The sequence below is a fragment of the Blennius ocellaris genome (genome assembly GCF_963422515.1).
Source record: "Blennius ocellaris genome assembly, chromosome: 7".
NCBI classification, from domain to species: domain Eukaryota; kingdom Metazoa; phylum Chordata; class Actinopteri; order Blenniiformes; family Blenniidae; genus Blennius; species Blennius ocellaris.
The window spans coordinates 10,082,264-10,107,098 of NC_137656.1; the positions used below are offsets into that span (position 1 = coordinate 10,082,264).

A 24,835-nucleotide genomic window follows, 5' to 3' on the forward strand; every position below is an offset into this window, starting at 1 on the left:
GAGTAGCGTGTCCAACAGTTTATCAGTTGGTTAGGAGTCAATAGTTAACCACAACTTTATCAGTGTCAGCTCGGGTCATTCACATAACAAATGTTTTTGCCTTCAGCCAGCTTGCACATATGGAATTTTTCTGTACTTATATCCCTCAAATTCAGCTTTTCTCACACAGGCTTCACCCCTTTAACTATTCCGGCTTCATTACACCGTGAACAGTTCCTCCCCCTCAATTGCCCGTCAGTCGTTCGCTCTTTCGCCTTCCACATGCCGCTTTAGCCTTTGATCACTGAAGCTGCACAGAGGGCCTCAGTTCCAGCCTCAGCCTGCAAAAACTAGTTGTGTCGACAAGAGGGGGGATGTTAGTCAGTGCAGCTGCTGGTCAACTTATTATACTCAAACAGGGATGGCTTGGCGAACTCGGAAGAAATTTGATATGATAGATGTTGACCATGTAAATAGGCATCAAAGAAATGAATGTATGCTGCAATCTCATGAGGATAAAGATTGGTGTGGTGTTTTTTTTTTTAAACTTTTCTGACAGGAAAGAGAGAAGAGGGGCCACAGTTCTAAGAATAATGAGCACAAAGTGGGAAGTATGTAAAGCTTGTTCCCAATAAAATGTGAATACTAAATGCAAAAATAATTTAATCACTGGTATCTTTTTTTTTATAATGTGAAGCATTAACAATGACTTGATTATGTTGCGTAAATGCTTTAATCAGTCATGCAATGCGTACATTGGACATGACGAGCAGAATTCACACTGGACTATCGGGAGCTTCTTTCAGAGCAGCTCAGGGAGCAACGTGCAGTTTGAGGTATCCTGCACTGTCCAGATCAGCTGACTGAATCAGCATCTGAGTGACACACACACACACACACACACACACACACACACACACACACACACACACACACACACACACACACACGCACACACGCTATTTCTCTACTTACACACAAATGCAGACGTGCATACCGATCAGCATGTGAATAAAGAGCCCGAGAGACGGAGGCAATTTGTGGATATGGGACTTGTTTGTGTAACACAACACACAGCAGAAGGAAATGTGACTGTGCTTCATTGCAAACTGATGAAATCATAGGATGAACTATAGATTAGAAGGTTTGTGAACTTTGACTGTGTTGATAAACATGTTGGAAGGCCTATCTCCAACGTTCTCCCTGAAACTGGATAGACCCAGCACTGACAGAACTGGGCACCACCACTCTGCCGAAGGTCAATTCCCCATATCTGTGTTTGTGTGTGTGTGTGTGTGTGTGTGTGTGTGTGTGTGTGTGTGTGTGTGTGTGTGTGTGTGTGGGTGTGGGGCGTGTGTGTGTGTGTGTGTGTGTGTGTGTGTGTGTGTGTGTGTGTGTGTGTGTGTGTGTGTGTGTGTGTGTGTGTGTGTGTGTGTGTGTGTGTGTGTGTGTGTGTGTGTGTTGCCACTGGACGAGGTTACGTAGTTCAGCAGGGTTGTGGTGCAAGAGTTAAGCAACTGTTTCACTTACAGAAGAAAGTAAATGGCTGGACACCTTTAATATCAGTCATTTCCATTTGAAAACAAATACTTGATTATTTGAAAATTTGCTGATTCAATTTCAGTAAACTATATGTCCAAGTTGTACCCTGCCTGCGATTGCCTCCAGCTCTCTGCCACCTGAGTCAAATGGAGTTGTACACCATCCATCCACCCTGGACAGGTTGCCAGTCGATCATAAAATCCACCCAATGTTAAATACCTTTTACAATTCTGGACCTTCAATCCTTTTACGAAATACATCACTGGATTTATTTAGATTTCAGAAATGTCAAAAGCTGGAAATGATAATGTTGAGTGAGAAATTATAACTAATCTTTAACTTTCAATGTCTGGCAATTCTTCAGTTTCCCTTTGTGTGTTTAAGGTCCAGTCGCAAAAGTGTGCCGCACTGTTGACTTTTATTTGTGATTGGCCTCTGGAAGTTCTGAGGTCACTGTGATGACCAGTATTTGTGCAAACCTTTATTTTTGTCTGCTCCTAGCATTTTTGGAATTCTCTATTATTTATTCTCTATTACAAAGACTCAAGAACTTATGATGATGAGAAGTACACATGCTGAATTAAATCAGGGGCACCTTGATTAGAGTAGAATGGATCATATTATTGCTTTAATGTTAAATAAGATAAGATAAGATAGATTTTTATTGTCATTGTACCCATGTCAGTATGACAGCACAACAAAATTTGATCCTCATCTCCAGCACACAGCATAAAGTGGTAAACATATGCCTTTCACCCACACATTACAATCCATGAAACCCACCGAATGCGTCACACTGATATGCCAATAAGCAGTGGTCACAAATTAACTTTTATCACAATCACAAATACTATAAGAATAAATATTCTGTATATTGCATAAACAATACATCCATTAAAAAAAATTCAGATAACTAATGTATAGAATAAAAGTGGCTACTAAATGAGTGGAGTAAAATAAGCCAAACTATTTTAAAACTTTTTTTAAAGGTTCTGTTTAATAGCTTTCACAGAATTACAAAATTCAAAAAAACACGTTTCTTTAATATCCCTACAGTTTTCAAAACTTTTTATTTCTTAAATCAAAACCATGTATTCTCTTCAGTTCTTTGTTATTCGTTTTAAGTGGGCTTACGTTTCAAACTCAACCAGCCTTACATGTTTGTCTTCAGATGAAGAGAAATGTTTGAGTTACACAATCCTGACCTCAGACTTTTCCAAGTGGTTTTCGGCTGAGTGGATTGATTGTAAGAAAGTCCACAATCTGGACCCCTTTAAAGTTTAAATGAGGTGAGGAGTGTGGACGTGGATATCAAAGCTCAGAGTAATGTCAAGAAAAAAATTGCAGCTAAAGCAGAACAAGATCTATAGACTCCTGTGGTTGTATAATAAAATGGCCCGCCACCTGAATTTATGTGTGAGACTCAATTCTGACCTACAACTCCCCGACGATGACTTCATGGCAGACGAGTTGAGGATAGGTTAAAGGTAAACAAGTGTTATTCTCAGTTGAATAGATAATATATCATTAGTCAGGCACATCTTTATACCAAACCCTTTTCCAGGTCCTACCTCAGGTGACTATTCAACCCATGCCATCTTCATTGATCTGTGAGGCAGGCCACATTGCACAATGTCCAAACAGACATGTGGAAATTACACACGAACCTGGCAGCAAAATGAAATCCTCCCATCCCGGTGGAGTGGTATAAAATGGGGGACGAGTAACTCTCAGCACTCTCCGGCTCACTAGAGGGGTTCGCTGTTACAAAGTACTTCTTGCTGCAACTGAAAAGGGATCGACGAGATGGCACCGACCAAGAAGGTAAAATAACTTCTGCACACAGAGATTTTGCGGATGAAAGTTTAAACAACTTTATGCCACATTTAAACTAACAAAGTAACCATACTTCGTTAATCGTCTCGGAGAAAATTTCTTTACTGAATTGGTCCACCAGTGGGTGGACATGATTTGGCGCTCTGAGGAGCTGGTCACTGCGGGGAACTGAACCTATGAACCTGCGAACCAACAATTCAAAGTCCTCTAGCCACTATACGTGACCACTGCCGTCATATATGCATCATTCATCAATAAGTTGTGTTGTAAAGAAAATGCTTTCAGTGCAGGTTTTGTGTTTTCGTGCATGTCAATTGTGAAACAGCAGGACACTGTCACTGCTCTGAACTCTGTAATTGTAAGTCTATTTTATTTTATCTTGGACTTGAGTACCTGAATTGCAGCTTCTCTCACACAAGCAGCACCAGAATGAAAATGTGTCATTTGCCCAGTTTAGATCACTTTTCTGTGCTACATCATATAAAATGCACATTTGTCTGTGTGAGGATCCCTTTCAAAAATATGCACTGACCGACATCAGAAGCAAAGGTTTTAAACTTTAGCATAGAGCAAGGTCTAAGCATGTATTTGTCTGCTCTCGAAGGGAATCCTTGAACGCCTGAGTGGCGGCGAGGTAGTGATTGGCGATGGAGGGTTTGTGTTTGCTCTGGAGAAGAGAGGCTACGTGAAGGCTGGACCGTGGACCCCCGAGGCTACGGTCACACATCCTGAGGCTGGTAGGACTGACAGCACAACACACACATATTGTAGACAGACAGAAGATGAACAAACTCATGATGTTTGAAATTTAAGGAGACAACATTTTTTTCTTCAGTGCGACAGCTGCACAGGGAGTTCCTGAGGGCTGGAGCTAATGTCATGCAGACATTTACGTTCTACGCCAGTGATGACAAGCTGGAGAACAGGGGTCAGTCACTGCAAATTTCTGTGAGTACCCAACGCACTTCACTTCCTACATGAACAAAACTGGATGATGAGCAAACTGCTAATGTGTTCTCATTTGTTGCACAGTTTCAGTAAATTCATCCCAATCCTCATGTTGTATTTGCATGAAAGAAATGCCAGCAGTACCCGAATCGTAGTTTTTATTACTTCATCATGCTTGTTGAAGTAAAATTGTCATCCTCTTTTTCATTTTTCTTACAGGGAAGTAAGATCAATGAGGCCGCCTGCGATTTGGCCCGTGAGGTCGCCAATGAGGGCGACGCTCTGGTTGCAGGAGGAGTGTGCCAGACTCCATCCTATCTGAGCTGCAAGAGCGAGACGGAGGTGAAGGCCATCTTCAAGAAGCAGCTGGATGTGTTCATCAAGAAGAATGTGGACTTCATGATTGCAGAGGTGGTTTTCATGTGATGTTTAAAAGTATTTTGATCTGAGGAAGCCGCACGGGTCAAAAGTGCCTCAGAGTTGACAGGTGATGTTTTCCATCATTGCAGTACTTTGAGCATGTTGAGGAGGCTGAGTGGGCTGTGCAGGTCCTGAAGACCAGCGGCAAGCCAGTCGCAGCCTCCATGTGCATCGGGCCAGAGGGAGACATGCACGGCATCTCACCTCAAGAGTGCGCAGTCAGGCTGGTGAAGGCCGGTAGGTGTTATTCTACAGTAGATTGTTCCTCTTTGGTTGTTTTTGATTTTCATGACTTTGGTTTTAACATCACAATAATACTGAAATCTCTGCCTTACCCAGGTGCCCAGATCGTGGGAGTCAACTGCCACTTTGACCCAATGACCTGCGTCCAAGCTGTCAAGCTGATGAAGGAAGGAGTGGAGAAGGCCGGGCTGAAGGCTCACTACATGGTGCAGCCGCTGGCATTCCACACTCCTGACTGCAACTGTCAGGGATTCATCGACCTGCCAGAGTTCCCCTTCGGTAATATTTCTTGAGCCTATCAAAAGATTGAAAAATACACTGTGGTTTGTGGAAGTTTTTTTTGGGTTTTTTGGGTTTTTTTTACATTTATCCTCTTTGTTCTGCTGCTTTGAGGTCTGGAGCCCAGGATCCTCACCCGCTGGGACATGCACAAGTACGCCAGAGAGGCCTACAAAGTTGGCATTCGGTTCATTGGTGGTTGCTGTGGGTTTGAGCCTTATCACATCAGGGCTATTGCTGAGGAGCTCGCCACTGAGAGGGGAATAACGTGCCCTGGGTCAGACAAACACGGAATGTGGGGTGCTGGTCTGGAGATGCACACCAAACCTTGGGTCAGAGCAAGGTAAACCATTTAAAACATTCCAAATCATGTAAGAACTGAGAAGTTTTCCTACACCTTCTGCTCCTTCTTCACATAATCCATCTTGTTGTTCTTTTTAGAGCTCGTCGTGATTACTGGGAGAACCTCAGACCAGCATCCGGTCGTCCACTGTGTTCCTCCATGTCCGCACCAGAGGGCTGGGGAGTCACTAAGGGCCATGCAGATCTGCTGCAGCACAAGGAAGCCACCACCGCACAGGAGATGAAGCATGTTCTGGACATGCAGAAGAAAGCCAAGACCTCAGCATAAAGCATGAGACAGCAAGAAAACTAACCAATCCCCTCCTTCAGCAAGAGAGGGATGAGGTGGTGAAGCACTATCCCAGTTCAGTTTGGAGTTAAAGTATTTGTAACAGCGATGCTCCAGTTTGTGGAGTATTTTAAAGTAAACCCCAAAATAATAAAATCTGAAATTGTAACTTCAATTTAACAGTTGTGTGTCATCAATCTGGTGTACTTGATATTTGACTGCTGAAACAAACACCAACCATTCAAAACATTGATATCATTCATAAATATTCAACACATTTCATATGTACTAGGTCTAAGATTCCATTTACATCTTTCCTCTGGGTTCAATAGACCACAAACCATAAACTGTCAAACACACCAAGCACCGTAAGTAATCCGGCCCAAACTAGTATCACACACTCACAATACTTCCATTCAGAGGATGAGGTGAGGGGAAGGAGTAAACATCGTTGTTGTGTAACTCATTCCTTGCCAATCAGAGCAGCTCTCACCAAGACCCCTCCCCTTGTCCAGGGAGATTTATTGAAGCCCTCAGCTTCAATCTAATGTCACTTCCACTTCTCAAAGTCTGAGCAGTCAGGGGTCCACACGGCTGAAGGATTATGGCACCAGGAAAGAAGGTATGCGTTTGAGTTTGATCTGAGCTTTCAGGGCCGTTCTGCAGAATCTCCTTCAAGTAATTATGTGTGCCTGTCTCTTTAAGAGGCCAGCCGCATATAGCACTATACTATTGGGCCCATTTAATTTTGTTAATATATTATTTTTTTTACGCCTGCACATAAATATTGTGTGAAAACTTTAGAAAAAATGTGCTATGACTTTTGTTAATGATTTGGCAAAACGTTGCCAATCGAAGTAGGAGATTTTAGTGAAAAACAGTAAAAGAAGTGGATGCTTGTCAGCGACTAAAAACATTTGAACTCAAATGTTCTAGTTACACTTAGTTGTTTGAAAAAAACCCAACTGAAATAATGTTTCCTAATCAAACATGTTTAGTAGATTATCTTCAATTGCAATAAGTTGTGATGTTTATATGCAATATTTTTCTGAGATTTCTTCTCCCATCCCAAATATTACACATGAGGGGAACAGTTGTGGAAACTGCATATTTCCATGTTTCTACAGCAGCTGCTGTGAACCCGCCATGTCAGGTCACATTTCTCTGACCACTGAGCCTCCTCACTTTTCCTCACTTTGATAAGATACTTTATTAATTGTCTCAATTCATATGTGTAAACTGTAATAAAAGAGCCGCAAAAAGTGAGAATTTCACACAGGTTTTAAACAGTTTGGAAAAAAAGATGAGAGTGGCATAGCTGTTATCAGCAAGGCAGCTGTTAACACACATGTTGCTCACATGATGACTCAAGATGAACTGATATAGAATTATAGCACTTGCTTTTTGCTCAGTTTGAAGCAAACATCTTAAACGCATTTTGGCTTCCATGGAGTGTGGCTCACACTTGGAGTTTGAATGATATAGTTAAACTGTGCTATTGAATAACTGACCCATGGTCACAGGGAATCTTGGAGCGTCTTAACGCCGGGGAGGTGGTTATCGGTGATGGAGGCTTCGTGTTTGCTCTGGAGAAGAGAGGGTATGTTAAGGCCGGACCCTGGACTCCTGAAGCTGCTGCAGAGTACCCTGAAGCAGGTACAGACCAGGCTTTTACAATGTATTGTTCATGGAGTTTTTCCCTGTACATTCCCTTGATGTATGTTTGCTCTCTCATGTAATCTCTTGATCACTTTCAGTGCGACAGCTGCACAGGGAGTTCCTGAGGGCCGGGGCAAACGTTATGCAGACCTTCACCTTCTACGCCAGTGATGACAAGCTGGAGAACAGAGGCAACAAGCTCACCTTCACTGTACGTTGGATGGCATGTCACACAGATTTCAAAGGAAATCACAAAGTGGACAGACCATACGCTATCAATTTTCCCCATACGTGTATATATTTTGTGTTGAGATAGCTTATTTCTTCTCACCTTGGTTCTGTTGTTCTGCAGGGAACTCAGATCAATGAGGCCGCCTGCGATCTGGCCCGTGAGGTCGCCAATGAGGGCGACGCTCTGGTTGCTGGAGGAGTGTCCCAGACTCCATCCTACCTGAGCTGCAAGAGCGAGACGGAGGTGAAGGCCATCTTCAAGAAGCAGCTGGATGTGTTCATCAAGAAGAATGTGGACTTCCTCATTGCTGAGGTAAATTAAAAAGAAAAAACAAAACAAAACACATGTCATGCGTAACATTTCCGAGGAAGTATTGTCGTATTGCTTTTTCCTCATGCGGAGCTAATGCTCCTTCTTTCCTGCAGTACTTTGAGCATGTTGAAGAGGCCGTGTGGGCTGTGGAGGTGCTGAAGGAGACAGGGAAACCTGTGGCTGCTTCCCTGTGTATCGGACCAGAGGGAGACATGCACGGCGTCTCTGCTGCAGAGTGCGCTGTCAGGCTGGTTAAAGCTGGTGGGTATTCTGCTGTTTGAATTTTTTTTTTTTTTTTATTACATATTAGTACAACTTTGGTCTGTGTGATACAAAAAAATGAAAGGGAATTTTTTTTGGGGGGGTATTGTTTTTACTCAGTGTCATCTATCGAGCCCTCATATAACCTTGTAGTGTTGTGGTCAGGGCTTTTACAATGTATGAACAGTTTGATGATTTGATGATCTCAAGACCACAACTGCAAACCAAAGTTGGTGTTCGTCTTATTTGTAGGTGCCCAGATTGTGGGAGTCAACTGCCACTTTGACCCAATGACCTGCGTCAAAGCTGTCAAGCTGATGAAGGAGGGAGTGGAGAAGGCCGGGCTGAAGGCTCACTACATGGTGCAGCCGCTGGCATTCCACACTCCTGACTGCAACTGTCAGGGATTCATCGATCTGCCAGAGTTCCCCTTTGGTAATAACATATTATATATTTTAACTCTGCACTGCAATTCTCATTTATGAGTTCACTAAAATGAAGTACCTTCTTTGCACCCTCTGCTGGTGCACAACGCCGCATTACAGCGTAGTCACATTTTCACCACAAGCAACTCCTCTGCATTCAAAAACTGATTTTGTTTCCAGGTCTGGAGCCCAGGATCCTGACCCGCTGGGACATGCACAAGTACGCCAGAGAGGCCTACAATGTTGGCATCCGCTTCATTGGTGGTTGCTGTGGCTATGAGCCTTATCACATCAGGGCTGTGGCTGAGGAGCTCGCCACTGAGAGGGGAATCCTCCCTGCTGCATCAGAGAAACATGGCAGCTGGGGAGCTGGTCTGGAGATGCACACCAAGCCCTGGGTCAGAGCCAGGTCAGTGAAAAAATATCTGTCAATTTCTCACAAAATACTACGAGTATCCACCAAATCTCAGCATAAAATAGATCACAAGTATTACTTTTAATAGTATATCTATCTATGTTTATTCTTTTAGAGCCCGTCGCACTTACTGGGAGAATCTGCATCCGGCCTCTGGTCGTCCCCAGTGCCCCTCCATGTCTCACCCTGACAGCTGGGGGGTTACCAAGGGAGACACTGCCCTCTTGCAACAGAAAGAAGCCACCTCTCAGGACCAACTGAAGCAGCTGTTCGACAGGTCAACGGGCCACTGAGTCAATCCGTCACCCTCAGACCTGGTGACAGACAGGAGTCAAACGGCTGTGCTGTAGAGCCACTGAAGCACGGTGGTCTTTATACGGTGTTACACTGACAAACATAATGTGAAGAGGCTCCAGTTAGTCTGTGGATGAGGCTGTTCTGTGTTTTGTAAAGCTAAAGCCACAGTGTCTCGAGTTAACAATAAGCCCATGCTAAGGTTGGCACCTGTTTTTTTGTCTTTTTCCATGACCCTGCACCAGTTTGTTTAATAAAACAAGAGCTGATAAAATACGAATTGGTTATTTCATTGTTGAGATGTTGACTCATGCTGTGAAGCAGAGGGTAGAGGAGGGTGTGTTATTGTTGCTGTCTCGTTCTCTTTATTAGTTCATATGTATGCAACCTTGATATCACACACCTGTGCCATTCACTTAATGTCAATGCATGCATGCATAAACAATGCCAAGCTGATATAAGGCAAAACTATCAATACACCACCGTGGACACATTTAAAATAATATTGGCAACAGTTTCTTAAAAATAAAGGCTTTACAAATAGTTCTAACATGCAATAAAAACATAAAATATAGGCTGTTAGTTCACCCATCTCTTCCATGTTATGGCATTACCCAATTTAGGTTAGGATGTTTTATTATGCCATTCAATTCAAAATTGATGAAGATACTGAGATTCTGAGAGACTGATTAAAATGAAGAAAATGATAAAGTGAGCAGCTGAAATAATTAGATAGAGAGACAGATAGATAGATAGATAGATACAGACAGACAGACAGATCAATTGATTGGTTGATTGATTATTTTATTTTTATTAGTACTTCACATTAAGTATATCTAATATGTTATATCGTTGGGATATTAGATACATTTTAAACCCTAATTTATAATAATTCTTCCCATTTAATCTGCAATTCAAATGAGTGACATTAATAAAATTAATTCACAGTATTATATATTACAATGGAAGACGTGGCTCGTGTTACACCTGTTCACTACTTCTTCGTCTTCTTTTTCTTTTGGGTTTGCGCACTGCGTCTTTTCCATCTGTGACACATCTTCACTTATAGACGATCTCCGCCGAGTTCCAGGGTGATTCTGATTGGACGCGCTCGTACCACGTGACCAAGTTATCCTTTTCCGTCCTTGTTTTCCGAGGCGGAGTGAAATTAAAGATAGGTCTAATATTTGTCATTGCCTCACTGGGAGGCCTCGCATTGACTGTATCTGTCGTTACAAAGACTTACGCCGCTTTAAGGGGGGGTGAACGGCGTATTCGGAGACTCGCTGGACATCAGCTCTGAAGACGAAACGTGTTTGTTGGACTGTTTTTCAGACATAAGGCTGACAAGACGCTGTAGTATGACCTGAACATTTGACCTAGATGGACCGTCACTGACTGACATCAGAGGCTGCGAGCTCACATCCACTGAGACGAAGAGGCAGAGCTGAAGGTAAGATCATCATGAGCTTAGCATTCAAGCTATATTTGTCTTGTTTATCTTTTCCACTCACAGTAGATGCCGTTATGAATAACCTTTCTGCACTGCGCTGAACATCCCTCCCGCGTCATTAACGGTCTGCTCATGTAGGCAGGAAGACTGTCCACCTGCTCCATCAGCATAAAGCCGCATCCTGTGGACCGCAGAGGGTCTCATGGTATAGATTGGCCCGGTGTCGAAGGCAGTAGCGCCCCCGCGTGGCCGGACCCCGTCGCTACAAGCACAGCTCCCATCCCGGAAGTTAAGTCGCGAGGTCGTCATGGGGAGCAAAGTCAGCTCCAAAATGGCAGCCCCCGCCGCCCGTGTGATCCAGGTAACCACATCTCCTCCGATCTAACTGCTCGATCTCTCACATCTCCGATCACAACACCCTCCGAACTTTACAATGTTGCTCTTTTTTTCCCCACCTCCGGTTTTTCCTGAAATTGTTTCCGGTGCGTTTCGCGCAAGGCATTTCAAGGTGACAGAAATCCGCGTCCCCCTTGTTACTAGTGTCCTTCTTAAAGCGTAAAACAAACAGTCTCGTGTTTTTAGCTCGTTGAATCCACTGGTAAAGTCAGTGATCAGATTGCGTTAAAGTGTGGTCGGTTTAACGAGCTGCTCCTGAGATGTTTTGAAGGCAAAGTTCACCTGAAATGAACTGTTGGACTGGAAACATTGAGCTAAACTTATTGACAAGGGATTTGTTGCCAAATGTTTTCATGTCAACAGCTGCATTTGCTTTCAGTTGTTCCAACAGTATTGATTAGTTATGCGTCCTTTTGGATTTTGAATGCTAATTTAAGTAGCTGTCCATAGGGATAATATAAATGAGGCTTTGAATTATTTATTTCTGGTCATAGTTCACAGCATAGGATGATCCAAACGCGAACAAAATACTCTTCACTTTGAATGACAAAGTTAAGAAGTAAGCTGAAGCCAGTGGCTTCCGCTTATAAAAGCCTATCCTTATAATTATGTAGAATAAGTTAAACTTGGACAAAAACCCATGTTTAGCTTTAACATGCAGCTACACAAACTGCAAGGTGGTACAATAAATTAAAGAAATGCAGGCACAGTGGTGAAAAAAAGTATGTGAAAATTATGAAAGGTTCTTAATTTCTGCATAACAATGTACTGATGATGGTTCTTTCTGCTAAAACAACTGTTAAAATGTGATGGCATGTTGCACAAAATCTGCAGTGTGAAAATACTGACTTTTATTGTTCATCTATTAGTTATAGTTTACTACCGCTTGGTTAATGAATTGGGTCATAAGAAACGGTGAAAGATCAGCCCGTAAATAGATTCAAAGTCTACTTTATTGAAATGAGGGTCCCGGACTGGAGCTGATCCCTGCTGACACTGAGGGCAAAGGACAGGGTGTCACCTCATCAGGTTGCCAGGTCATTGCAGGGGGAAGACCCAGAGACACACGCATACCTACGGACTATTTAGAGTCATCTGATAACCTAAGAAGCAAGAAACACTTGCTCTGAGGAAAATGCATAGATACACAGAGAACATACAAACTCCACATACTGTTGAAGATGTGACTCCAACCCAGGTCATAAAAGTGACGTTAACATCTGGACTGGTCAGGATTACAGTACTGCCAAACGGTCAAAACCAGCCTACAAGAGGATCCCAGCGAATTGCTTTTTTTTTTTTTTTTAATTCTAAACGTGGCATTAGTTGCAATTTTTCAAAAGAAGCAATGACTGTTCTGAATTTGTCAATGAAAAAGTGCCCTGTTTTTATTAGGAATGTCCTCACACATTGTTAGCAATGTAGCATTAGCATTCGTACTATATTAGGGTGGGTCTGTGAGAATGTGCGTGCAAAAGTTACAGACATTTTCAAAGGAAGAAAAAAAAAACAGTTTTTATGCAGGATTTCAGTTTGCACAAACATTCCAGGTAAGAAAGAAAGATAGAAAGAGAGACTGCCAATAAATGTATATATTTTCAAGGTGCAATCTTGTGTTATTGCACTAAATCTTTTAGTGCCGCAATACGTTTGTATCTTGTTTCGCAATCAAATTAACTATTATAATCAAATTGTTTTGCATGTGGCCCTGGAACTGATTTAGAGTGACCTGATTTATTTATTTTTATTTACCATACTATATTGATACGCCTTGGGGGAAATTCCTTTGCTTCCCGAGTTGACCGGTCGGTTGGCAGCCAACACAGCGCAGCGCTCGGTGGGGGAGCTGGTGGAGGCCGAGGGTCTTGTTCAGGGATTTGATGTGCGTGTTTTGGTTTTTTTTTGGATGTGGGTAGAAGTTAGTGCTTAGATGTAGCCTGGGAACTGTGGCTGTTTAGTATTACAAAGGGTTACAGAGCTGTAATGTGAGATTTGTCAGAGAAATACTCATCTGTGGAGCCTTCATGCCTCCACGGCGGAAAATAAGAAGAGGCCGTTGAATTAGATCTTTGTTCTAAAGAGAAGGCAGAGAATAATCAGAGAGTTCAGAGGCTCTTTGTAGATTCCGTAAGAGCTGATCGGTCTGTTGATTAAATCGGAGGTAGGTGTTTAAATCATCCCTATCCGGTATCCCTGCGCAACAGATCGAGATGAAGTGATGCTTCTCAAGCTTTCCACAGCATCTCATCATGACACATTCATTATTCAAGTGTGTTGGAGCAGGGGGATATTGAAAACATGCAGGAATAAGGCCTTGACTGGATTCCGACTCTGTCCTGCGTCGTTTTTGACTTGTCTTTTTATTTCCCTCGGCCATTGAAACGTTCCTGCGGCCCTCATAAATATAAAGGTTTCGATTCACACACGTGTTGTGTGTGTACCATCAAAAGTAGAAGTTGAAACTAGAATCATTCAAATCTAAGAGTCATTGATTTGTGATGTTGGCTTTTAAACTATGGAATTGTGCACGTATCCTCTTTTACAGGCTGTGCGGCCTCATGCGCCTCTGATCAAGTTTCCCAACAGACAAGGCGCCCCAAAACCCAACGGTGAGTCTTAAAACACATCGGAGTGGTGAAACTTGTCATGTTATTTTAGATATTTTATTGCTCGTTTATAGTCAATATTGTAAACAGCAGGCGCCTCAAGAAATGATTATTTTTTTTCCCAAATCCGATTCGTATTATTATTATTTTCAAAATTGCTACAAATCTGATTCAGCAACTCCAGAACACCGTGATCTCTGGTTGTATCTGCATGCAGCGATAAGAGTTGATGAATAATTTCCAGCTTTACTTAAATCCTCTTGTCTTTCCTCTTCCAGCTCTCGAGGCATTGAAATCGCTCGTAGAGAGCCTTCCACAACACAGTGCTGTCAGCTCCCCGTCGGCTGCAGCAGCGGCACCTTCACTCTCAAGACCTCATGTACCTCTGACAGCAATCCCGGGCTCACCGGACACGCTGGCGTCTATTCAGCTCCTCCCAGCGAGGTACCGCAGGAGACCGCTGACAGCCGACGAAATGGACTACATCCAGGTGAGGGGCACAACCGACAGCATTCCGAAAGCTCAACCACATGTCCTCCTTTATCGTAAACTCATTGTGAAAATTGTCGGGGTTTTTTTTTTTTTAGTCTCGTGCTCCAAAACAACAAATCTGTTGTATTAGAAATAGATGGAAGTTAGCGGTAACTTATTGGCGTGTCTGACTTCATGTCTTTTTGTTTTTTTTTCTTTTGGTCACAGCGTGGCGGACCTGAATGACGTGAAAGCGACTCGAGTCACTGCAGCCAAAGTCCTTATCTGATGGAGATCAGCATGTGTATTTAATTCTGTTCCTCCGCACAAGCTAATGCCACAAGAATATGTAGAATAAAGTATTGCATAAATCCTTTTGAAATGTACATTATGTTTATTTTTTTTTTAGATGCTAATCTCAAGTGTATTGTTTGTCATCGAGGGAGGTTTTCATTGCGTCACGCTGCAAAGCAGAAGCTGGAGTTGTCTCACTACAGTGCTGGCAGATGAAATAATCCACATCCTGACTGAAATCATCGCATTATTTCAAATTCTTTGAGATTGACCTGCAGTACTTTCATGTTTAAGTCAAAGCAGGAGGCTCCGGCATACTTTGCTTTCCGTGTCTTTCTCTGCAGTAAACTGAACTGTCTTGGGGGAACTAATGAAGATAAAGAGATGGCGAATACCAAGGCGCAACATGAAACCGTGTTGCTATTGTGTGAACTGATGGATTTAAATTAAACGAATATTGTATTTTGATTGTGGTGTTCTTATGAGCAATGCCGAAACGGGTAACAAGCAGACAACCGGGACGTTTGCAGTAGCAGGCAACTGATTAACAAGGTTTTATTGAACTTCAGGTTATTTGTCACCGCCGGTGGCATGCTCTATAATAAACATTAACAACATTGAAACTTCACAACAGTGCAGTATGGGTGAACTGGTCATCTACCTGTAAGCTGAATATTGGTATGGGTAGTACAGAGATGAGAAAAAAAAAACCCTGAAGCGAATGAACACTTCACCTGTCTGAGAGTAGATTGTCTGCTTCGTCTCTATGAGACCAGAGTTAAAGTCACTCTAGTTTATTTTGCCCGTTTGCTTCTATCCTATCCTTAATAGGTCAATGTTTGCCTTTTGGCCAAAAAAAAGAAGCACATTTTCAACACATGAATTTAGAGCAATTCATGGATTTACAAAAATATCTCTGAATGGTCAAAATCTGATATGAAACGTCTATGACGAGAGTGCAGTATATTTATATGTAATAAACACAGCAACAAGGAACGGTCAAGTCACAAATGGGCACAATACTAGAAGAAACACCGAGGTATGTATTGGAGTACTCTTGCTTAGTTGGGTGGAGAATAGTCATCCTACACGTGTCTCCGTCACAACATGAGCTTTGCCATTTGATCATTGTGGAGAGCAACATTTTGTTTTGTTTTGCAAACGCCAGGCTCAACTTTGCACTTGAAATGTAGTCAAAGCAGTCAAGTCCTCAGTTACTGGAAGCAAATGAACATGTCAGTTGCTCTGTTCGTCCAGTTCCTCGAAGGCCGGTAGGAAATCGGCGATGGTGTCCACCACGTAGTCCGGCACCAGGCTGTGGTTGGTGGCCTGGTCGCTATTCCTGTACTCCTGGGCCTCTTCGATCTGAGACACGCCGGTGAGAGTGAGCATGGTGTCCAGCCCGCAGTTGGACCCGAACAGCATATCCGTCTCGAGGCGGTCCCCGACCATCAGGCACTGCGCGGGATCCACTCCGCTGAACTGACTGGAGATGCACTCGAACATAAAACGGCTGGGTTTGCCGATCACAGTGGCTTTGCGGCCCGAGGACACCTCCAAGGCTGCGGTGAGAGAGCCGGAGCCTGTCAGGGCGTCAAGATAAGAGTGAAATCAGATCAGCTTCTCTAACCCTATTCCAAACAGCTTCGGCGATAAGGAAGATCGGCGATTTAACTCGCAAACATCGCGTCGATTCGTATCGGTGTGGACTGTTTCACACGTATTGTTTAGTGCCTACATCATACAAATGACGGTATTGGCCTTTTCTATAGATCCACAGTTTTAGTCATCTCTTGTACAGCTTGAAACTCATACCAAATGTCCAAATTGGTTGCTCCACACTTGAGCGAAGCACAGCCTCACTTCACCTCAGCCACGAGAGACTTCAGTAAGTCGTTTTGCCAGTTGACTTGCAGCAGTTTCCTTCCATTTCTCCTTTTGTTGACAGTAATAAATGCTAAAGCTCCAGCCACTCAGGTAGACTTTACAGTCTTTGTGAAACCACCCACAATACTCAAAATTCAATTCAGTCCCATTAGCAGAGAGTGGCACGCCTGACGCCAGGTGGCATTTCTGAATTCGGTTTTAGCGTCACAGCTTCTAGACTAAATGTACTGTAACAAAGCTGCCATTTAGAGTCTGCCAAGTTGGCATTTTACATGGAGGGGTGCACAACAATGCAGAGAGGACGGGGGGAATGGAAATCAGCAGGGGCCTGATGCAGTCACAGATGGCCCCTCCCCTGTGGCCCCCACATTTACCTGCACCTTTGACAAAATAGAGAGCACAGGGCAGCGGAGAAGAAGCTAGAATTTTAAACAGGCAAAACTTTATCATAACAACACACTAAATATCACAGAAACTAGTACAGGATGGTCGACATGGAGGGGATGACTTGAAGCTCTTGGGTCAGACTTTGCAGAGACATTGAGAAACACAAGGAGATGATGATCTGTACTGAGTGGAGGGGTGGAGGGTGGGGGGGGGGGGGGGGGGGGTGATGAGGAGCCATACCTGGCAGTATCCTCCCCCCTGACAAGGGGTGCCAGGGGTCGTTGTCGGTGGCCAGGAACAGGCACTCCGGGTCCTTCAGGTAACACGACGCTTTGGCCAGTTTGAGAAAAGTCAGTTTGTCGTCGTGTCCCACCAGCACCGCCTTGACGTCCGGAGCCAGGGCGCAGTCGTAGATGGTGGCGTCCGGGTCGTCCGCCTCCTCCACGCAGGGGATGCCCGCCTCCTGCAGCTCTCTGCGCAGCCCGTCGCAGCCGATGACGAACACCTGGCCGCGGATCTTGACCACGTCCCGCAGGTAGAGAGCCGAGCAGTACGACGAGCTGAAGATCTGCTCCAGCATCACGTCGGTGAAGCCCAGCCGGGAGAACTTGCTCACATAATTCTCCCGCGGCCTGGTGCAGTTGTTGGTGACGAACACCACGTTCTTGCCCTGCCGGATGAGCGAGCTCACCACCTTGGCCGCCCCGGTGATCGCGTTCTCCCCGTGCCAGATCACCCCGTCGCAGTCGAACAGGAAGAAGTCCTTCGCCTCCAGCAGACTCCGGATCTGCGAACCTCGGATTTTCTGGCAGCCTTTGAAGCCAAAGGCGCCCGCCATCCCGGCGGTTTCCTCCGTTTCGTCCGTGTTTCACCTGCTAGCGGCCTCCCATGTCGGAGCCCGGTGCATAACGCGGTGGAAACGGCGCTTTCAGAACGATTTGAAAGCAAATCGCTGTCGGTAAAATCACATTGCCGAGTCCTTGGTGCGGTTACATACGCGGAGAGCGGGCTACATAAACATTGACAGATAGCCACGCCCCCGTATCAACACTGTTCAATCAGGGCGCAGCGTTCCAGCCAATCAGCATCGAGTGCGTCAGGAAGCTTTTCAGGCGCAGAATCATCAAAAACACATTGCGCCCTCACTGCTGCTGAGGATGACACATATCACACTGTAGACGTCCAGTCCTCAACTTAGGTACAAATCAAAACTGGTGCAAATAACAGATGTTTTTGAAGACCCCTAACGTCTTTTCATTGTTTTTGTAGAGCTTCGAATGAAGCAATAAAAATAGTCTCTGCAATAAACACTTGTATTATCCACTGAAAGAAACAGTCCTGTGTAAGAATGATAAAGAAATGTTGTCATTATTCACAATATCCGTTTTTCCATTGTTATCCATATTGTATCAAACCTCACATCTTTCATAGGGAAACAATATCATTGCATGTGAAGTTCCACACATAAGATTTAGTGTATATTTGTTGAAGATTATTATTATTATTATTATTATTATTATTATACTGACCACTCAAACCAGAAACGGTGTCACTGTTGAGTGATGCCAGAGCAATGATCATCACTCCCCTTCTCGAGCCACTAGATGGGGCTCGAACGCATATTACCACTACTGCATGCTGTATGTTCATGCAGTAGGAGGCTGCAGTTTTCTGTCTGACAATTCTGTCCCCACAAAGACCAACCACTGTCATTATGTCAATTTGTTGAATTCATTGTGTTACAATAACCATTACATTGCAATAACTTTAGTGTTTTTTTAGTTATTGTTTTTTTTACAAACAGTCATGATATTGGTAAACTATATTAAAATTCGGTATTAAAAGAGCTAAAACAAAGTATCACATTGTGAGGATGTTCATATTTCAACTTTCATTTACTCAGAATGCCTTTTTTCCCTGCTGTGTGGATTTTCTCTGTAGTGTTTTGCTTGTCTGCTTCATCTGCTTTTTTATTTAGTAATTATTATTTTTTTGTCCAGTCATGGTTTGGCTGCTCTGCACTAGCTTTTTTTTTTGGAGGTGGGGGGGGGGGATTGCGTGCGAGACAGAGGACGACTCATTGGCACCGACAACTGCCAGACAAACAGACAAATGAAATGCAGGAAAGTAATGAAGGAATGGACAGATGAATGGACAGAGAACAAGCCGTCCTAATTGGTCATTATTTTCCTGATAATCTATATTTTCCTCCCTGCTTACCCCCAACACAGATGTGAGCGGTGGGTGGGAGGACGGAGCAGAGGAGGAGGGGGTCCTCTGAGGCCTGGTCTGTTCTCAACAGCGGCTTGAGCACTGACCGTGAAGACTGCAGTGTGCTTTTGTGTCTTGTTTAGGAAAGGGAAGGAGGCTCAGTGGAAACCAGCAGAGGAGGGTGGAGGGGTCAGGGTTAAGACTTGCAGGTGGTGCTGGTGGTTAAGAGCCAGTAGACCATAACACTGTCTCAAAACACACGCATGAACAGATACACATTTTTCGCAGGTGGGGTAGTTTCTTTGAGAAATGAGGAGTCGCATATGACCCAACGGACACTGCCTGCACTACAGTACCTATTTTGTCCCCTCTGCTTCAACATTTAGTCATTTGCAAGAATGCAATAAAACGAAAATGGCTTGATTGGAAAGCGTGTGTGTGTGTGTGTGTGTGTGTGTGTGTGTGTGTGTGTGTGTGTGTGTGTGTGTGTGTGTGTGTGTGTGTGTGTGTGTGTGTGTGTGTGTGTGTGTGTGTGTGCACGCGCATGCCGCCATGGCCCCCTGCATGCAGCACAGTCAAGTTGAAGCAGCACGGAGGTGTTGGAAAACATGACGCTGACGCACAAAAGAGACGTCTGGTAGACATGATGGCACTGGAAGGGGAGAGGGCAGGACACTTGGCATTAAGTTGTTACTCTAATGTGTAATTAGAAGTACAGAAGCGTACATCAATTAGTAGACTTAAAATATGACTATATAATTACATGAAAGCAATCTGAATCCTTTTGGTACAAGCTCATACAGTGAAGCCTTTTTTCTGGTATCTTTGTGCAATACTACTACATATTTGAGAGTTTAATGTGGTTATAAATGAAATAGCTTTTTAATAATTTAATAATAATAATAATTAAAACAATTTTATTCAGTTTTATTATTACTTTTAACTGTGAAGCACTTTGGCCTGTTGTGTTAAAATATGCTATTCAAATAAAGTTGGATTAGATTGGAATAAATAACAAAAATAAAAGTGTATTTGAAGATGAGCCACATGCATCTGTTGAAACAATCCCGGCTTATTTATTGAATTTCTGCAGCTTTAGTGACGACAGGTTTACACAGTCACATATTGGTACTGTCTGTGAAATGGTTCTAAATTAAAAAAAACAAACCAAATGCAATAGTATCTCTACAGTTACTGTATCTTTTTGTCTTTATCAGTGCTATTTGTTTTACCACGCATGTTCCAACAGAGAAGAGCCGGTACAAGAAGCCCTAGGAAGAGAAGAAACACCAAGTCCAACAGGTACCTCTGGTACCAAGGTTGCTCTAATGACACTGGCCTTAAATGACTTCCACCTCCACTGTGCAGAATGTGCTCCACCCACTGGACGAGTCGCGGGGCAGGAGGGACAGGGTGGGATCTGTGAATCTTGCTGAGGGATAGAGTTGATGACTTGAACCTAAAAGAAAAAAGAAATTTGATATTCAATAACTGGAAAGAACAAGCAGTTGTTACACATTTTCGTACTCTAACGGCATCATGTGGGCTGCCTATTTTCCATCTGCATACCCGGCGTCCTGTACGAGTGTCTGAATGGTGGTGTTGAGCAGCTCCCTGGTAATGTGTGTGGGGTTGATGGAGAGGCCAAGTCCCTTTGTTTCGGCTCTCACCACATTATCAAATTGGTCTCCAAACAGAGGGATTCCCAGCACAGGGACAGCATGGTACACTGCCTGGAGCAGGCTGTTTTGTCCACCATGGGTGATGAAAACACGAGCTTTTTTGTGTCCTGCATGGGGTAAACAGAAAACGAGGGGAAACATCATTACTGAGAAACAGCAGGTCTGGTACAAATTGATGAAACAAAACAGTTGAGAGCACTTTGTCAAACAATCTTAGCTTTAACCTCTGCTAAACTAATTTTGGCAAAGAATGATGGGTAAGCTCTCAAGGACATGGTTATTTCTTACAGCTTGGGGCACAGGGACCAAACTATACCTTCTGCTGTATTACTCTCATCAAATCACAGATATGAAGGGATGAAAACAACACCAATAAGCATGGCATCGGTGCTCTTTTTTTTTTTCCTTGCTGCCATATTCAGCGTCAGTTCAGAGTTTGACAGGGATCCATCCTCAAACTGTTTTGCTTTTTGTTTGTTTTTTTTCCATATATGTCTCCACAGTACACTCCAATTGCTCCTTGTTTGTGAAGAATAGTTCAGTAGAAGCAGCTGTTCCTACCTAACAGGTCATTTATGGGCAGCCAGTCCACAAGCCTGACATTGCTTGGTCTGTCAACATGAGGAGGCCATCGATGGGAGTCATACCTGAAAGGAAACAGTGCAGATACAGGTAAAGCCCCTAACTTTATGAAAGATTCATACGTAACATTCAAGCAAGGTATTCGTATGCCTATGTCACGTTTTACCTCCAGAGCACCCCCTGGGGGATCATGGAGAAGCCGGCCACCAGTTCAGTAAGCAGAGGAGCCACAGAGACTGAAGAGATCATTGATCCCAGAGTCACAATAATGAAGCCTGCCTCTCCAAAGCTGGAGATCCAAAGCTCAATATCCTAAACAATTGCAAGAGTTACACAGAACAGGGAAAATAAAAAAAAGGAACAGGGACATTTATAGTGATAAATAAAAAATAAAGGTTGAGAGGAACGTTGATGTGCACGAGAAGAAGGGGGCAAAAGAGATCATTCAAAAAAAGGGTTTGGAACACAGATATGTTTTTTTTTTTTAGATTTGACAATCAAAGGAAGATACCTGCTCCAATGGATTTGGGGGTTTATTCAGCAGACCTCCCACCAGCACAGTGTAGGGCATGAGAGGTTGGGGGAACTCCAGTGAAAAGTCAGTGTTGAAGGCCCAGAGTTCAGCCCCTTGGTGTAACTCGGTCAGACCACCAGGGGGCGGACCCGAGTCAAGATGGCGTTCGGCTACGTGTTTAAATTTCAGCCACACAATTTCCTGGCCTTCATTTGAAACAAAAGAGGTCAAATTAAAACAAAACTAAAACAGATAAACTGCAGTCCTACTGCATTAATGATCTATAATTGTGTTCAGTCACAATATTGACATGTATAGGGAGTTAATTTTAAAGTAGTTAATTTGTGTGATGTTAATTAATCCAAAACAATACATGCAGCAATGTGACATTCAGTGTAAAAACTTCCTTACCAACAGGAGCCAGGAGAGAAAAGAAGAGGTTCTTTGCACGTTCCCAGAGGTCCATGTGGTGGGATAGCTGGGAGCCGAAAACAGGAATGTAGGAGACAGGGCTGGGCAATGCAATAGACAGGGGGCCATTCAGAGTGCCAGGGTAGAAGGCAATGTAGGGGACACCTGCCGTAAATCATGAGTGACATGAGTTAAACCTTTTGGCTCCTGATTTAAATAAATTTCACTGTTGACAGAAAATAAGATTGAAAATATCTCCACAAACAAAATTATTGATGCTTACTACATTGTTTTAATGTTACATTTGAAATGCTTTTGGGTTTTTTTTTTTAATGAAATGACAGCAGACATGCCAACCAAGTTTATGTGCCAGGATGAAGGAACAGGGATTGAAAGCATCCAGGATCACGATGCTGTAGCGTTCCCTCTGGAGGGAAGTTATCATGTCTTTGTCTCCCAACAGCTTGTCACACTGGAAGGACAGGTGCTCCATGAAGTTCAAAAAGTCATTAAAATCATTCCTGAGGGAAAGATCGATGAAGCAGAACAAGAAAAGGAAGAGCAAGAGAGAAACAATTCAAATATATGGGGTTGTTTGGGGTAGTTATCTTCTGTTTACATACAATCATGATGGTTTGAAAGTCTGAAACACGATTAACGTGGGTGTTTCCTTTAAAATCTTCTTGATACCTTCCCAGGAAAAACTGTGTTTGCTGCTCCCGGAACCAGTCATTATATTCTTTGATGTATTGCTTTCCTAAAGACCAAAGACTCCTCTTATAACTGTCTGTGCGACCTTGATAGGAAAAACCTGAGAGGAAGGAAATGTGAACATGAATAAGAGTGAATTAAATATCTTAATGCATGTGTGTGTTGGAACTATGTTACCTGTAATAACAGGGTTTCCAAGTTGAAACAGCATGCGGACTTCATGGCCGTGCTGGTGTAAGTTATGAGAAATTTCATCAAATAACAAGTAGTGGCTCCCTCCTGAGAGAGGGTGACATTACAAACAATTAAAGATAGAAATGTAGTGCATACTGTGTGAAATAAAGATTACACTGTCGTGATAAAATTGCCTACACTATTTCTTCAGAAACTACTGAGGTGCTTTGTGGACTTACTTAAGCGTCAGTCGTGCAAGACTCAAACAACTATAGTCAGTATTTTTGTCATGAGTGAAAAGCCTTTTTAAAAATCACCACTCACCAATCAGGCAGACAGTCAAGATCTTGGCAGATTGAAGCAGTGGAGGAGCCAGCAGAAAAAAGGTCCAAAGTATAATTCCCATGCCGTTGTTAGAGCACTGCGTGCTGACCAGAAGTTGAAGTTGTTAAAATTAATCTGGAATCAAAACCGTCCTGCTTGAACAGTAAGTCTGTGTTTACCAATGCAACATTAAAGTTAGAAGAAGTACAGTGTTGTGGCCGGCTTCTGAAAAAAAAGGTGTGTAAATTAATGGAACAAATTAGAGGTACCAACATTACTTTACCAAAAGTGGCATTTTCACATTATCCTTTTACCGAATTAAAAACTGAAAGTCCTCTTTTTGATCTCAGATCCATTGGAGCCAGGAGTGTGAAGTTGATAAAAGCGACGTCCCAAAATCCTCAGTACGGATCGTAAAACGTAGACTTTGTCTTGCAACAAAGTAAAAAGGTTTATTCCATATCATCAAAGAAGTTTTGGATGTAAATTTGTCCGTATGATTCTGTCGACGTGTCACATGTGAGCGGCTCTGATTTTCTCTCTAAAAGTCAGACCCTGGTATGACCAAGAGCTCTGGATCTGCAGTGATAATGAAAGGGAGGGAGAGAAAGGGTGGTGGAATTGGGAGGGGGTTCCCAAGCCCCCATTCTATTAAATTAAGGCAAATGGAAACGTTTGTATGAACTTCATCTTCTCCCGCCTCCTAACAGAATAGAACCACCTCCATCTGTGGATGCAGGAATATGCTTAAAAAAAGTTTGATACATTAACAGTGACTCTTTAATGATGGATTGATATTCTAGTTTTTTTCTATCAGAGCATAAAGACTAATAACATAAAATTCAGTCATTTTGATTTATATACGTGTGTACCTTTAGTTTGTGAACAGCATGTACACAGCCTTGGCTGGTTGGCGGTGTAGCAGTGACTGTTATATAGGAAAGCTATAATACACATCGGCGAACTCTGATAAGACTGAGGGTGTCCCGGCGGGCAGTGACTGGCAAGTCAGGCTTGACATGTAGGTTATCCTGGACAATGCACTCATTGTAACTGCAACTGATGCCTTTCTGTGTCAGAGAGGTCATTAGAAAAACAAGTTAGTCAGAAAAACTGCTGGAGTGTGTCGAGGGGGAAAAAAAAAAAGGCGAGTCAGAAGGGTCAATCCCGCCACCACTGACGTGACTGTTGTTACTTCAAATAGTTCCTCATTTCAGCCTGCATCAGTTCGTCATTATGGCAGACTGAATCAAGTG

General features: G+C 43.2%; 5 protein-coding genes across 5 annotated transcripts; 3 read left to right on the plus strand and 2 right to left on the minus strand.

The window, feature by feature from the left end:
• Nucleotides 1-3,280: 3,280 nt before the first annotated feature.
• Nucleotides 3,281-5,966, plus strand: LOC308132630 (betaine--homocysteine S-methyltransferase 1-like). The gene is made up of 8 exons (XM_080499794.1): nt 3,281-3,345; nt 3,962-4,094; nt 4,193-4,305; nt 4,525-4,716; nt 4,815-4,962; nt 5,065-5,247; nt 5,362-5,590; nt 5,689-5,966. The coding sequence occupies exons 1-8, from the start codon at nt 3,328-3,330 to the stop codon at nt 5,876-5,878; spliced, it is 1,206 nt and encodes a 401-aa protein (XP_080355920.1). The 5' UTR covers nt 3,281-3,327; the 3' UTR covers nt 5,879-5,966.
• Nucleotides 5,967-6,392: 426 nt separating this feature from the next.
• Nucleotides 6,393-9,746, plus strand: LOC308132001 (betaine--homocysteine S-methyltransferase 1-like). Its single transcript, XM_080498936.1, has 8 exons — nt 6,393-6,500; nt 7,402-7,534; nt 7,636-7,748; nt 7,890-8,081; nt 8,195-8,342; nt 8,595-8,777; nt 8,948-9,176; nt 9,298-9,746. Exons 1-8 carry the CDS (start codon nt 6,483-6,485, stop codon nt 9,473-9,475), a joined length of 1,194 nt encoding a protein of 397 aa, XP_080355062.1. The 5' UTR covers nt 6,393-6,482; the 3' UTR covers nt 9,476-9,746.
• Nucleotides 9,747-10,662: 916 nt separating this feature from the next.
• kgd4 (alpha-ketoglutarate dehydrogenase subunit 4) lies at nt 10,663-15,164 on the plus strand. The gene is made up of 5 exons (XM_080499830.1): nt 10,663-10,929; nt 11,068-11,290; nt 13,871-13,934; nt 14,210-14,421; nt 14,631-15,164. Exons 2-5 carry the CDS (start codon nt 11,237-11,239, stop codon nt 14,646-14,648), a joined length of 348 nt encoding a protein of 115 aa, XP_080355956.1. The 5' UTR covers nt 10,663-10,929; nt 11,068-11,236; the 3' UTR covers nt 14,649-15,164.
• Nucleotides 15,165-15,271: 107 nt separating this feature from the next.
• On the minus strand, nt 15,272-17,965 carry pdxp (pyridoxal (pyridoxine, vitamin B6) phosphatase). The gene is made up of 2 exons (XM_080499694.1): nt 17,211-17,965; nt 15,272-16,279 (listed from the first exon to the last, which is right to left on the minus strand). The coding sequence occupies exons 1-2, from the start codon at nt 17,806-17,808 to the stop codon at nt 15,933-15,935; spliced, it is 945 nt and encodes a 314-aa protein (XP_080355820.1). The 5' UTR covers nt 17,809-17,965; the 3' UTR covers nt 15,272-15,932.
• A 1,374-nt stretch (nt 17,966-19,339) lies between these two features.
• Nucleotides 19,340-23,661, minus strand: LOC308132798 (UDP-glucuronosyltransferase 3A1-like; the record flags this gene model as incomplete). Its single annotated transcript, XM_080499982.1, has 11 exons — nt 19,340-19,426; nt 20,445-20,640; nt 20,751-20,970; nt 21,425-21,510; nt 21,612-21,757; nt 21,957-22,165; nt 22,371-22,535; nt 22,728-22,891; nt 23,061-23,181; nt 23,259-23,360; nt 23,580-23,661. The coding sequence occupies 11 exons, from the start codon at nt 23,659-23,661 to the stop codon at nt 19,340-19,342; spliced, it is 1,578 nt and encodes a 525-aa protein (XP_080356108.1).
• Nucleotides 23,662-24,835: the final 1,174 nt, after the last annotated feature.